The 14606-nt window shown below is 44.3% G+C and overlaps 1 protein-coding gene across 1 annotated transcript in view; it reads left to right on the top strand.

The window, feature by feature from the left end:
* The window catches only part of IL31RA (interleukin 31 receptor A), a 30630-nt gene extending 17855 nt beyond the window's left edge, over positions 1-12775 (top strand). Inside the window, exons 6-12 of the mRNA XM_025892363.2 lie at positions 2619-2801; positions 3722-3823; positions 4683-4829; positions 6833-6973; positions 9487-9580; positions 10681-10762; positions 12171-12775. Coding sequence (XP_025748148.2) covers positions 2619-2801; positions 3722-3823; positions 4683-4829; positions 6833-6973; positions 9487-9580; positions 10681-10762; positions 12171-12620 — 1199 coding nt within the window. The 3' untranslated portion in view covers positions 12621-12775. The remainder of the gene's footprint in view (positions 1-2618; positions 2802-3721; positions 3824-4682; positions 4830-6832; positions 6974-9486; positions 9581-10680; positions 10763-12170) is intronic.
* The last annotated feature ends 1831 nt before the right edge of the window (positions 12776-14606 follow it).

Here is a 14606-nt window from a genome sequence, read left to right as displayed (position 1 = left end):
CTCCCAGGAAGAATATGGATTTTCTACTACACCTGGGGGTATGTTGTATTTGTAGAAATTGTTTAGATGTTCTTGTTGAACAATGGAAGAATTCAGGAGTGAGTTTACACACAGCAGTGTGATGATTTGGAAACTTCTCTTTCAGCACCCTTAGCCCTGCCCAGGCCCTTTCACTGTTGACTTATGACTTAATTGAACCTTTTCCACTCCTCTCTGGCCCAGAGCCTGGGCTGTTCCCTTCATCCCTGCAGCATGTTTGGCTCTTTCAACCTGACACCTGCTCTGCAGACAGCCAGTGTTGGTGAAGAAAAGGAGTGTGGGCTTAGGAACCAACACTCACTCCTGTCTTCAGGTCAGGATTTGTGTGCAAGTAATTATTACGAAAGTGCCTCTGGGAGACCAGAAAAGGATGTGAAGGAATCAAGGCCAGGGAAGGGGGGTTGGCCAGGCCAAAGGTGGTGTGTGATCTTCCCAGGGTTGCTGTAACAATGCACCACAGACTGAGTGGCTTCTAACAACAGAAATTTACTGTCCCATTGTTCTGGAGGCTAGAAGTCTAAACTGAAGATATTGGCAGGGCATTCCTTGGCTTGTAACAGCATAACTTCAGTCTCTGCCTGGGTCTTCATGTGGCCAGCTTCCTATGTCTCTTTATTTCTGTGTCCAAATTCCACTCATGAGGATATCAGTCATATTGGGTTAAGGACCCACTGTCTTAACTACTAACATCCACAACAATCTGATTTCCTGATAAGGTTACATTCTGCAGTACTGAGGATATCTTTTTGGGGGGACAGAGTTCAACCATAATAGGTACAATTTGCAAGAAAAATCTTGGGGAGGGTGGTTCCAGCGTGACCTGCAAAGGGACTCTGGGGTGTGAGTTATATCACACAGTTCTTCCAACCAAGCAAAATATACAGACACACACAAACAGTAAGAAGGAATTGAGAAGATCAGGGAGCATGAACATTACCCACTACCAGAGGTTCGGGAGGATTCTAGAAGCTCTAGAAATGCCTTTTATAGCCTGACTGGAATGGTAAATGAGGATGCTTAGAGGCTATGAGCAGGGGGGTGGGAGGTGGGGTAATAGGAGCTCTAGGGATCACACGGGGTTGACGTCCTGGCCCCCACCCCTATTCCAGCTTCACATTTCCTATATGCCTCAGTTGCTTTTCCTGACCCTTTCAGGAAATTGACAAGTTACCTGGCCTTCCTTCTGGGACTAGCAGCTGGAGTGTCTCATAAAGGCCCAGTTTGAGAAAAAGATTCATAAACTGTGACCTTCAAGAACAGAGGCTCCTAAATATGCACACAGCTTGCTAGGGCTTGTTGCCTAGAAATAGCAGGATTCAGTACTCCCAGACCTCACACCAAATTCCTATGCTTGGCCTAGGCTTCTAGCTTCAGAAGGCTTTTTAATTTTTTTGAAAGACACTGTTTCCTGCCTTTATCCAGGACTGTCTTTTGTGTTCATTGAATCATACTTTCTGTTAATTGCAATTTTGAAGCCTCAGGGATGTTGTGGGTGGTAAGGGGTGGAGGAGAGGGGAGAGTGGAACTCTGATCTTCTGGGCTCCACCCCTTTTGTGCCCTCCTTCTCTGCCACACTGCCCTCCAGTAGTTCTCCTCTCTTCTTACTTAGAACATTTTTAATAAGATAGCTCTCTGATTCTAATTAAATCCTAGGTATTGTATTTGAACTCACATGTTCAACTTTTCCTTTTTTTTTTTTTAAAGATTTTATTTATTTATTTGACAGAGAAAGAGAGAGAGAGCACACACAAGCAGGCAGAGTGGCAGGCAGAGGGAGAGAGAGAAGCAGGCTCCTTGCTGAGCAGAGAGCCTGACATGGGACTCGATCCCAGGACCCTGGGATCATGACCTGAGCTGAAGGCAGACACTTAACCAACTGAGCCACCCAGGCGAGTCCTTCCCCCCATTTTTTAGGATTTTATTTATAACTTTTCTATTAAAGGAGTCCTTGTTGCTTGTTTCCAAACATGAGTTTTTTGGTTAGGCCTGCAGAAAATGTTGTCATTTGCATATCAGTCCATACCTAAGTGCTTTGGAGGGTGTGTCTGCATCTTTCTGGTACAGATACAATTTTCACTGCCTTGCGGATAGCAGTCCATAGCCAGGTTGTGTAGGGCCAGCCTAGATAGTCGAAATTTGAAGCCATCTCCCAGGTATGACTGTAAGGGCACCATTTCCCAGCTCCCAGCCGTAGAATTCAGGTACCTGAAATTCTGCTTTTAGAGATCCATTCTTTGTCTTAGACTTGCTTCCTTTTACTTGCATAGGCACCTGTGGAAGGTAAGTCTTGTGAGTCAGCAACTCTCTAGGGAGATCTTTTCTTGGAAACAGGTAAATTTTGGGGACATAAGGAAAGATTAAGAAGGTACTTAATCATCAAAAGTGGGAGGCAAGGAAAAGTGATACAGTAAAAAGGATGGAAACAACCATAAGCGGAGGTTGCAGGGGAGATCCTGAATTTTGACCTTCTTTATGATTTGGGCAGTGAATGGATGCCAGTGTGGTTGGTGCATTTGGAGGATGAGTTGGGCAGCTTTCTCTCTCTCTCTCTCTCTCTCTTTTTTTTTCCCTTCTCTTAGCATTTCAGTGCATTGAGGCCATGCAGGCCTGCCTCACTCGGGACCAGCTAGTGGTGGAGTGGCAAAGCTCTGCTCCAGAGGTGGACACGTGGATGGTTGAATGGTTTCCAGATTTGGACTCAGAGCCCTCCACTTTTTCCTGGGAATCTGTGTCTCAGGCCAGGAACTGGACAATCCAGAAAGGTAGCCACTGTGGACCCCATAAGTTCCCTCTATATAGGATTCAGTTTCATTTCCACTGGTTTTAAAATCTTTAACTTTGACTTCAAAGCTGTAGATATGGGGGAATAGCATTTGACAAAGTGAGTGCAAGCCTAGTGAACTGCCCTATTTCTTGGTGGTTCCCACTTAGGCTGGGCCAGGAAGCCATGGATATCAGACCAGGTATCTGGTCTGTTTCCAAGTGGAAAACACCATGTTGACCTCGCCATCAGAGAGCCCTTCCTGGATATCTTGATCATGTGGGTAACACTAGAGTTTGTCTCTCATCAGTCCTTCCCAGGCTACCCTTTTAGTTCTGGTTCCCTGTTTAAGATCTAGGTCCCCTCCCCAGGTCAATGATATAGAGAATAGTCTTCTTTTTAAGAAAGTCCCTGCTCCTTGAAAGACAGATGAGTGAGGTTTCACCCTCCCAATCCTGTCTGTCCAACCATTTCTTAATACTTAATGGCACCCATATAAAGAATTATATTCATGCAGAGGTTCATGGTAGAGGAGCTAGAATTCATGGTACTTGAGTTCTCAGGTTGATATGCTATTGACAGAAGGATTAAGTTTTATTCTGTAGTGCTTCCAAATCATGTAACAAAATCCATGGTGGAAGAGGGACCGGATCTCTTACTTTTCCCTTCTTGGATGGCTCTGTCATTTCATCGGAGTGGTGAAGACTTAGTTCTAAGAATTAATTTAAAAAGATTAGAACTGGAATAGACATTGGAGACCATCCAACCTAACCTCCTTATTTTCCAGATGTGGAAACTGTAGAGAAATAGAGTATGTCCCATAGTCGTAGATGTAACTCGGTCTAACAGTTCTCCTTTGCCAGGCTCTGAGCTTAAGGCTTATTTTCTGTCTGTCTCTCTCCCTCTCTCTCTTTTTTACAGATGAATTAAAGCCCTTCTGGTGCTATAACATCTCTGTGTATCCAGTGTTGGGAGACCGAGTGGGCCAGTCGCATTCCATCCAGGCTTATGTCCGAGAAGGCAGTATGTATGGAAAGGCCCCATGGGGCGAGGAAACCCTGGGGCCTGTCCAACATCCAGATAAGGCTGTGAATGTCTGTAGCTCATTCACAGTTGCCTTAGTGCTTAGCTGTGTTGCACCTTCAGCTTGTAAGCTACATATGCTTGACACAATTGTGGTCAGGTTGTAGGTTCACTGGATTTCAAAGCTGGCGTAGAATATAGAGCTCCTCAAGTCCAAGCCCCTCATTCTACAAGTGGAAAATCAAGGCTCAGAGAGGTGAAATAGTTTGTCCAACCCCACAAAGGAGCTTAGTGCCAATAGCCCTGTAAGCAGAAACAACATTTTTTAAAGACCAAGTTAGGGACTTACAGAGTTAATCATAAGTTGGAGATGCTAAAAAAATTATTTTTAATTGTGTAGCAGTAATCAAGGGTTGTACTGATGAATTGCTCAGACTTTATTTTTATCACTTGGAAGTTAACCTTTTCCAGATTCAACATTAGAAAATATATCCTGTCGCTCAAAGGTAACCCATAGGGGCATGTCCTTCAGCTATATCTGATAATAGCTGTTACCGATATGAGTGAAAGCTGAATGCCAATTGAGAGTGTAACTGTATGTGAATGCCAATTGAGAGTGAGGGCTCTGTAAGAAAGTACTTTTTTGCAGGCCTCTGACAGTGCTTTTCTTCTGTTCAAGATGGGTAATTCCAGAAAACTATGTTCTTCCCAAACAAGGTGTTGCACTGCATCCCTACTCTGCCCCTACCTCCCACCTCTGGCACTGATTTTGCTTTGAGTACTAGCCACAACATTTGTGGGGAAAGGATCTACTCAGCTGTGATTCAGTCCTTATTATTCTTCTCCCTGGCCTGTAAAGTTCCATCAGTGGGTCCTGTGACTGAGGCAGACAACATCGGTGTGAACACAGTCACAGTCACATGGAAAGAGATTCCCAAGAGTCAGAGAAATGGTTTCATCAGCAACTACACCATATTTTACCAAGCTGAAGATGGAAAGGAGTTCTGTAAGTGTGCTTGTAGCCAAGTTGGAAAACCCCAAGCCCCAAAGAGATGCTATGGATACACCTGCCATAGGGGTTGGTGCCCTACAATCTTGCATGAGTCACTTAGCCTCTTTGATTCTCTCTGAGAACGAGGCCAAGAGCACCGACCCCTTGAGCTTTTTCTTTTTTTTTTAAGATTTTATTTATTTATTTGACAAAGAGAGACACGGCGAGAAAGGGAACACAAGCAGGGGAGTGGGAGAGGGAGAAGCAGGCTTCCTGCTGAGCAGGGAGCCCGATGCAGGGCTCAATCCCAGGACCCTGGGATCATGACCTGAGCTGAAGGCAGATGCTTAACGAGTGAGCCACCCAGGCGCCCCTACCTCTTGAGCTTTTTGGAGTCAAATGAGAATGAAGTGACTGTACTTAAGAATCCTGTAGGAACCACAGGAGTTGATACAATTTGTCCTGGTCAGGCTATGAACAAGTGGGTCTCCTGGGAACTTTCCAATTATTAACGCAGAGTGGGATGTGCCTGGATTAAAGAGTAGAGTGATGACACTTACCTCAGTGCAGGACTCTTTACCCTGACTCCTGTTGCCCACTGCCAAGTCATACTTTTGTCTTGAATCCACAGTATCTACTGACATCCTAAATTCTGGGCTAGGCTTGGATTCCTATTTAGGCTAACTTTTTTTGTTGTTATGATAAAATACATAAAACATAAAATTTACCACTTAAAACATTGAACAATGTACAATTTAGTGGCATTGAGTATATCAGTAATGTTGTGCAACCATCATCTTTACCTGTTTCCACCCCAAATAGAAAAACTGCACCAATCATCTCTTCTCATTGTCTTCTTCCCACAGTCCCTGGAAACCACAAAATTGCTTTCCATCTTTTGGATTTACATATTCTGGCTATCTCATATAAATGGAATCATACAATATGAGGCTTTTTGTATCTGGCTTCTTAGCATTGTGTTTTCAAAGTTTATCCATCTTGTAGATTGTAATAATATCTCATTCCTTTTTATAGCTGAAGAATATTCTATTCTATGGATATTCTGCATTTTGTTTATCCATTCATCAGTTGATGGGCATTTGGGTTGTTTCCACTTTTTGGCTACTGTAATTAATGCTGCTGTGAACATGGGTATGCAAATACTGTTTGAGTTTCTGCTTTTAATTCTTTGGGGCATTTACCTAGGAGTGGAATTGCTGGCCCATATGATAATTCTAGTTTAACTTTTTGAGAAACCACCCAACTCTTTTACCATAGTGGCTGCCCCATGTTACATGCCCACCAGCAATGGATGAGAGTTACAATTTCTCCACATTCTTACCAACACTTATTTTCTGTTAAAAAAATTATTATAACTATCCTAGTGGGTGTGAAATGGTTTCTCAGTGTGATTTCGTTTTGTATTTCCTGTAATTTTGTATTTCCTTAACTAATGATGTTGAGCATCTTTGCATGTGCTTATTGGCCATTTGTATATCTTCTCTGAGAAAGTCTGCTCAATTTCTTTGCCCATTTTTAAATTGGGTTGTTTGTCTTTCACTTATTGAGTCATAAGAGTTATATATATATATTCTGGATAAAAGTTCCTTATAAAATATATGATTTGCAAATATTTTTCCCTTTCTGTGGATTGTCTTTTCACTCTCTGGATAATGTCTTTTGATGCACAAAAGCTTTTAATTTTGGTGAAGTCCAGATTAATCTGTTTTCTTTCGTTCCTTATGTATTTGGTATCATATCCAAGAAACCACTGCCAAGTTCAAGGCCACCATTTACCCTATGTTGTCTTCTAAGAATTTTATAGTGTTAGCTTTTATGTTTAGGTCTTTGATATATCTTTATAGCCTAATGTTAAGCGGAACATGGACAGAAGGATTGGGGTATTAGATTGGCTGACTTGGAGGTACAGGTCCCAGTCCCTCTTATTTCACTCTTCCTAAAGCACAATTTTTACTTGGGCTTGGCTATCATGTTTGACTTCTGTATTTTTCCTTTAGCCAAGACAGTCAACTCCAACATCCTGCAGTATGGCCTAGAGTCCCTGACACGAAAGACCTCTTATACTCTTCAAGTCATGGCCAGCACCAGTGCTGGGGGAACCAACGGCACCAAGATAAACTTCAAGACATTATCAATTAGTGAGTATTTCCTTTATGCCTTGGATAAGTCTCCTTGGCATTTCTCTTAGGCCAGTTAGAGATGATGTTTGCCAAAGGCAGGGGAAGCCTAATGAAAGAGAAGTACATAAGTAGGAAGAAGTAGGAAGTGAGGAGAGAGTAGGGAGAGCAAACACATTGAGAACTGAATTTGAAAAGATCGGTCATTTTGCTCTTTCATCATGGGTAGTCCCATGTCACCTTGAGGAAAAGGGTTCAGGTTAATTCCAACTTCACTCTCAGTACAAACCAGCCCCTACTTCAAAGCTGTCCCCACGTTCATAGTCTCCAGTTTCTGTGTTTCAGTGGTTACTACATAGTGGGGCCTTGGAGGGAAAACTTTGGTAGAACAAGCACCATTGTCCATAGGTGGACTTACTTCCATCATTTGTGGAGATTTTAGAGCAAATAGATTTACTTCCATCATTTGTGGAGATTCTAGAGCAAAAAAGTACCTAATATGTTCTACTTATCAGCTTTTACATTAAAAAATAGCAAGAAAAATTTAATAACAATATAAAATACAATATAGTGTTGTATGATGGTTATGGGAAATATTCAAGAGGAAAAGAAGATAGAATGAGGAGAGATGAAGAAGAAAGAAAGAAGGGGAATGGGAGAAACAGAGATATGTTAATTTTCTCAAGTCCTTGAGGGGCAGAGATATTTTTTTAATTTTTTAAAAAAAGATTTTATTTATTTGACACAGAGAGAGCAACAGCGAGAGAGGGAGCACAAGCAGGGGGAGTGGGAGAGGGAGAAGCAGGCTTCCCACTGAGCAGGGGCCCAATGCGGAGCTCAATCCCAGGACCCTGGGATCATGACCTGAGCCACCCAGGGAGGGGCAGAGATTTGATTTTAAAGATATACTAGAACTGTTTTAAGAATTATTTATATTAAAAGTAGGAGGCATTGCCAATTTTTGCAGTAAAAATTAAAAATATTCTGGTTTAAGTACTCTCTCTCTCTTTTTTTTTTTAGTGAAAGAGAGTGTGTGAGCAGAGGGTGGGGAGGGGCAAAGGGAGAGGGAGAGAGAGAATTTTAAGCAGGCTCCACGCTCAGTGTGGAGCCCATTGCGGGGCTCAACCTCATGACCCTGAGACCGGAGCCAAAATCAAGACGCCCAACCCACTGAGCCATCCAGACACCCCTGGTTTAAGTACTCTTGAAAGCCTCTTGCTCATCACATTTTGAAAAGAATAAAAATATCTTTATGGCTCTGGAAAATGTGAATATAGCATGTGTTTCCATATAGAAAATATGTTCTGTTTTTATGGACTAATACTGCCTTTTTTGGAGTTCTTTTTGATACTGTTCTGTAGAATCTTTTAAAATCATATTGTATTTTCCTTTCTTTTTTTTTTTTAAAGATTTTATTTATTTATTTGACAGAGAGAGAGACAGCTAGAGAGGGAACAGAAGCAGGGGGAGTGGGAGAGGGAGAAGCAGGCTCCCCGGTGAGCAGGGAGCCTGATGCGGGGCTCGATCCCAGGACCCTTGGGATTATGACCTGAGCTAAAGGCAGACGCTTAACAACTGAGCCACTCAGGTGCCCTCATATTGTATTTTCATAGCACTAGGCACAGATTGCATCATCTACTAGAATTTTCTCCATGGGTCAAATTTAAGGCAAGAGCCTGCCTTGGAGCCTCAATATTTCTTACACTTGTCTGCAGATTACAGATCTCCCTGCTTCTGTCTTTGTTCCTCTGCAGTCTATTCTCCACACTGCAGTCAGAGTTTAAAACCCTAGCCCCCTTCTTGAAACCCCCAGTGGCTTCTGTTTTGTGTTAAATAAAATACAAATTCCTACCCATTGCTTTCAGGGTCCTTCGTGAGCTGGGGTTTACTGACCTCAACTCCTACCATGTTCTGATTCCATTTGTGCTAACTTCTTCCTGCTTCAGGGCTTTTGCATCTGCCGTTTCTTCTGCCAGGAATGCTTTCTCCGTATTTTTGCATGAGTGGTTTCTCTCATTATTAACATTAGCTCAGATTTCACCTCTCAGAGAAGTCTTCCTTTGCTGATATGTAACGTTACTAACTGTCTTGCCTAAACACACTCTATCATCCTGTTGTATCTGAAATAATCTTTCTTTATTGTCTGAATCCTTCTACCAGAATGTGGGCTCCATGCAAGCAAGGATCTTGTATTTCTTCCTTATTGCTGTTTGTTTTATTACCCAGAATAGTGTTTGGAAAATGGTAAGTGCTCATAAATATGTGCTAAATGAACGAAGTTGGAGAATGAACCTGGTGAACATAATTATTAACCAGTCGTGATCTATGATTATTACAATATCACTATTATTCAGGTAGAAGAGGAGCCATGAATGCCAAGTTTCTTTTTATGAATACATTTTAATTGAACTGAAAGAAAACTCATAAGGAACGTGTTGCTGAAACTACTGGAAGAAAAAAAATTAATTTTTAATTTTTGTCAAGAAAGTGAGGAGCTCATCCTTTTACTGACTTTTGTTCTCCTATTCCCAAAGGTGTCCTTGAGATTTTCTTTTTAACTTCTTTGGTTGGAGGTGGTCTTCTCATTCTCATCATGTTGACAGTGGCATATGGTCTCAAAAAACCCAAGTGAGTTTATAGGCAACAGCACGTACCCTCAAAAGCAGGGATCGAAATGGGTGGAAGTCTTCGTGGGTGGAGAGGGCCCTCTCTTATTAAGGGGGTGTTGATTCGTTTATTAATTTGGTACATATTGACTGAGTTTATTTATATGCCATACCCTGCTCATCAGAACTGACCAAACGAGAGGACTTTCACTCCCCACAGCCCACGCAGCAGGCTTATGCCAGGGGATTACCAGCCGCCCCACAGGCTTTGTCTTCCATATTTGGCATCTGCCTCTAACGTTAGGGAGAAGGTTGTTTCTCTCAGCAGCAGAGGCCTCAGGCCACTTGCTTACCTCCTGGGTAGAGAGGGAACGTACCCATGGAATTAGAGCACTGGCCAGCAGTATGCCCAGCATAGACTTGTTCCTTGTTCGTGGCACAGTGTTGGAGGGCTGGCCGCGGGGACATTTGTCCTGCGTGCCCGGGCCACTGTGGGAAAGGAAGCTTGTCTTCAGGGTCTTGTGCTTTCTCTTCCCAGAGAGCCTCATGCTACCCTGCTGGTCAAGGGCTCCCTCCCTGGTAGACCTCTCTCTCCGGAATGGCACAGTTGAGGGCCTTCTCTGCCAAGCAGCTATGCTTAGTTCTAGTGAAGTGAATGTCAACCTCATTTCCCAACCATAGGTAGAAACCAAGCCACCAGCCAAACTCTTGTACATTTTGCATGTCTAACAGGCTTCCAGGTGGTGCAGCTGCTGCTGGTTGGGACCACACTTTGAGAATCACTGCACTAAAGTGTGGGTATCCTATCAGGCTTAGAGCATTACCCTTCCTGGAGAATAAATCTCAAAGACATGGTTCTGTGATGGTGTAGTTTCCAGCATCAGGTCTTGGGATGGGGATGCAGGGGCAGGAGAGGGTAAGAAAGGTGTCTTTCCATCACATCCCACTGATGACTTGGAATTTCACTCTCCAGACTATGTGTTCTCAGCTTCCGTTAGGAGGTCAGAAGCTTGCCCTTATTTATTCCCTGTAGCAAAGCTCCACTCTTCTGGCAGAGCCATGCAGTGTAAGTAAGATACTTCTTGAACTTACTTCCTGTTTTAAAATCTTATCTCTTATTAGCAAATTGAAGCACTTATGTTGGCCTGATGTCCCCAACCCTGCTGAAAGCAGCATAGCCACGTGGCGTGGAGATGATTTCAAGGTAAATACTTCTGCTTTTGTTAAGGAAATCATTGAGCAGGTTGGTTGCAGAAGACAAGGAAGGGCGATGGAGGTGGGGAGGAGTCCTGGGCTGAGATTTGTCAGGGTTCACAGCAATAGAACTTGAGGTTAAGAAGTCCCAGCGTATGGCTGGCAGGACAGGTGGAATGAGCCTTCCTGGAATGACTTTGGCCCTCATCCTCTTGAACCAGCAGAAAGGACTTGACTAGGCTCAGAGGACCCGGTGTGTGCTGGGCATGGAACTGGTCCTATAAGGGATGCCACTGAAGGACACTGGCCCTACCCTCAGGGACCTGACTGTTTAATTAGGGAGCAAGAGATAGCCTGGCTATAAGATTCAAGACTGTTTAAAAAAACAGTCAAGAGCAAGTTAGTCTAGAGACCACCAGAGACCGTGAGGGGATGTTGATGTATACAGCCATCCACAGGCTGACAGGGCTGCCTCCGGTTGTTTTTCTCAGATTGGGGAAGTTATAGTCAGACTTTAACTGGTAATAAGGTTTTTTAGTGAGTTATCCATAAGTATAAAACTTCCTTTTTCATAAGTTTAAATTGAAAACTGTTTTGCAATTTTTAAGGTATAATTTCTTAGCTAAGTAAAAATAAGCCCTATCAAATATAACCTTTAAATTTTTATTATTGAAAGACTGTTTCTAGTATTTCTTGAGGCAGGAATTTTTAGTACTAGCCCTTGCTTGTTTCAACTCAGAAGTCTTTTTTAAACATGGACATTTTTATGTATTTTTTTAAATTTTTGTTATTTGTGTTGTTTCTATTTTCTTCTCTCCTTTATCAGCTGTGTGTTACCCTATTTGCTACTTATTAAAAGTTGTTACGAGAGTAAATGAGTTTATAGGCAGTATTGTCTGATGTCTAAAATGCTTTTTGAATAATATAGGGCTGGCCTCGACAGCATGCACATATTAATCACTCACTGAATGCCAAGTAGTGAGCTAGGCTCTGGGGACACAAAGATGACAAAGATACTGTCTCTGCCCAGGTGGCCATCTTTGATTTTCTGGTGATGTTGGGCAAGTCACTTGTCTTCATGATTGTGGTTTTTCATCTTATGTAAGCGCTCTAATTTTGATGCTCCCATCTCAACTGGGGTTTTGTGAGCTTATGATTGTGTGGAAAATAGCCTTGAGCTCTCTAGAGGAAAAAAAGTTTTTGAATACCATGTGCCGTTTCTCAGGAAATGGGCCAGTCTTGCCAAGCTCCTTTGGAAGGGCATGTGGAGGTGACTGGACATCCCTTCTGGTCTCTGGAAGGAATGTGGGGGGCTGGTTAAGAGGTGAGACATTGGTTATTCCAAGTCTAATGAGCTTTTGACTACCTCGTGTGAAGCTCCCAAATGATCACTGGAGGTGTCCCTTTCTCTTTTTCAGGATAAGCTAAATCTGAAGGAGTTTGATGACTCTGTGAACGTGGAAGAAGACAGGGTTCTAAAACCGTACTCGGCCCCCAGTGACTTTATTGACAAGTTGGTGGTGAACTTTGAGAATTTTTTGGAAGAGGTTTCCCCCGAGGAACCTGGAAAGGGTCAGGAAAACATTTTGAGAGAGGAGAAGAATGAGTATGTGACTTCTCCATATTGGCCTTATCGTCCTCCCGTTTCAACCGAGATTCCACAGAGAAAATCCCAACAGCTGTGCTCTAGAATATTAGAAGGGACCTGCTCAGAAACCAAAGAGCAACCTCTCTCTTCTGTTCAGAGTTTAGGGCCAGAGCATCTCTGTGAGGAAGGAGAACCAAATCCATACTTGAAAAATTCAGTGACAACCAGAGAATTTGTCACATCTGAAAAACCTCAAGACGAAGCCAGAAGAGAAGTTTAGCTGTTGCTGTGGCCCAAATCCCTCTGGGCCTCAGTTTGGGTGACTCCTGCAGAGAGCATATATCATGACTTGGCCAGAAGAGCTTCCTTGGCTGTCCCCCCACCCTTGCTTGTGTTAGAGAAACTCTCACACACCCGAGTGGCTTGTTGAGCTTGGTTGGCACAAACGTGTAACATGGTCATATGTCTGAGCACGTTGCCCAGGAAAAGCAGTTTATGTATTTATTTTTTTTCAATTTCACACTGAGGCCTCTGACATTGACTTTAAGGGACAGTGGGGCCCCTAAGGTGGATTTGTCTGGCCTTCTAGGAATTAAGTCATTGTCACAGCTTTTGGTGAAGAACCTCAGAGTTCCGGCAGACTCCCCACTGCTAGAGGACAGGGTGTGGTAGGAGGTGAGGGTCTCTATACCTTGATCTCCCTTGGGGTCTGGGCTCTACCTCCAAGGCAGCACTGAAATCTCACTTTCGTGATTTTGTTTTTCCCTCCGTATAGAGGCAGGGGCAGTGGAGAGGCCTTCCTGATGGTGTGCCTGCCTGAGGCTTCTCCTTACTTCATAAATCTCAAGTGTCTGCAGCTGTACCTCCACCCAGGATTCTTGGCCCTAGTTCACAGCACACTGGCTGCTGGTAAATCAAGGAATGTGGGGAGGTCTCAGCAGGACACTGGGGAGTGTACTCTAGGCTGGGCCAGAAGGTCCACCCCAGTCTTCACATTGCCCAGCCCTGGAAAAAATTCCCAGAGGCCTTTGCTGCCGCTTTATCTTGCACCCAAGCCTGGGAGCAGGAAGGCACCAAACACTGCCCTGCTTTTAGCCAGGGACTCTGGCCCCTCATGCGGCCTCAGAGCCTGGGAACGCTTCCTGAGCACAACCTTCCAAGGCCTTTTCCCAGAACGACCTGAGTAGGCTGTGGAAACACTCTGACACCAGGACTCCTCTCTCCTTTGCCTCAGCCAAACACAGAGCTTACTACAGTCAAGGGCAGGATTCAGTTACCAAGACCTCGCATCTTGACCACAGTGATGCCAGATGACTTCCTAGGGTGTGGCTTTGACTGATCTGCCTGTTGGTGGAGGTGGCTGAGAGCCTGGTGAGATCGGGGGAGGGCAGGCAGCAAGCAAGAGGCTGAGGTGCTGTGAACCTGGCATTTACCAGCCAGAAAGGCTGACGGTATTTTTTCATGGGAGGGCTTGAGAAGTCAGTACTTGAGTAGCAGACATGAACTTCACAGGCTCCCAGTTCAGGTGTGCAAAATTATCACTTTACTGTCCAGGGTTCTGGAATTAAAACTGAAATCAATTTCTGTCCCAAGCCCTGGATATTTTGAGGTAACCAATTTGATGGTTTCTGAGTGTCTTTGGGTGTATAACTCAGTCACATTCAGGATTCTGATTCCCCCGTCCACCCTGGGGCTGACTGTGAGTGCCACAGGGTATTCAGAGGGGCAGCAGGGTTTTCTCTCCCATCTGGTGTCTGCCTAACTCTGGTCTAGAGACGTGCCTGTGGCCCCACCTGTTGGGTCACCTGCCGCTTTCCTCAGCCAATTGCTGCCTCCTTACCTCAGGCACAAGCAGGCGGAGCTGTTCTCCCAGAGCTTTCTCCCGGTGAAATCTCCAGTGTCTGCAGCACCTTCCCACACACAGTGATCTCCCGCCCTGTGCCGAATTCTTCACGCCTAGTGTACAGAACAGTGACCACTTAGGAGGCAAGGAATGAGGGAGGCCGGGGGCGGGGCACTGGGGAAACTGCCCCTTTGTCCTGGGAGTAGAACGGAGCCAAACAGAAGGGGTCCCCTGGATCCAGCTGTGGTAGGCTCCCTCTGCCCTGTCTTCCCCAGCCCATCTGTGGTGACTCAGGCACTTCTGTGAGCCCCCTGTCCCCCGAGTTCCCAATGGGGCCCTTTCCACCTGTGCCTTTGGACTTGTGAACTTATAGGGAGGCGCTAGCCTTGTACCGCACAACTGTTCTCTTTCCTGTGGCCATAT

Source organism: Callorhinus ursinus, unplaced genomic scaffold, assembly GCF_003265705.2.
Source record: "Callorhinus ursinus isolate GAN/ISIS: 27379988/994484 unplaced genomic scaffold, GSC_fseal_2.0 scaffold23, whole genome shotgun sequence".
NCBI lineage: Eukaryota > Metazoa > Chordata > Mammalia > Carnivora > Otariidae > Callorhinus > Callorhinus ursinus.
Note: the sequence above shows the minus strand (reverse complement) of the source record. Positions and strands in the feature narration are given on the sequence as shown.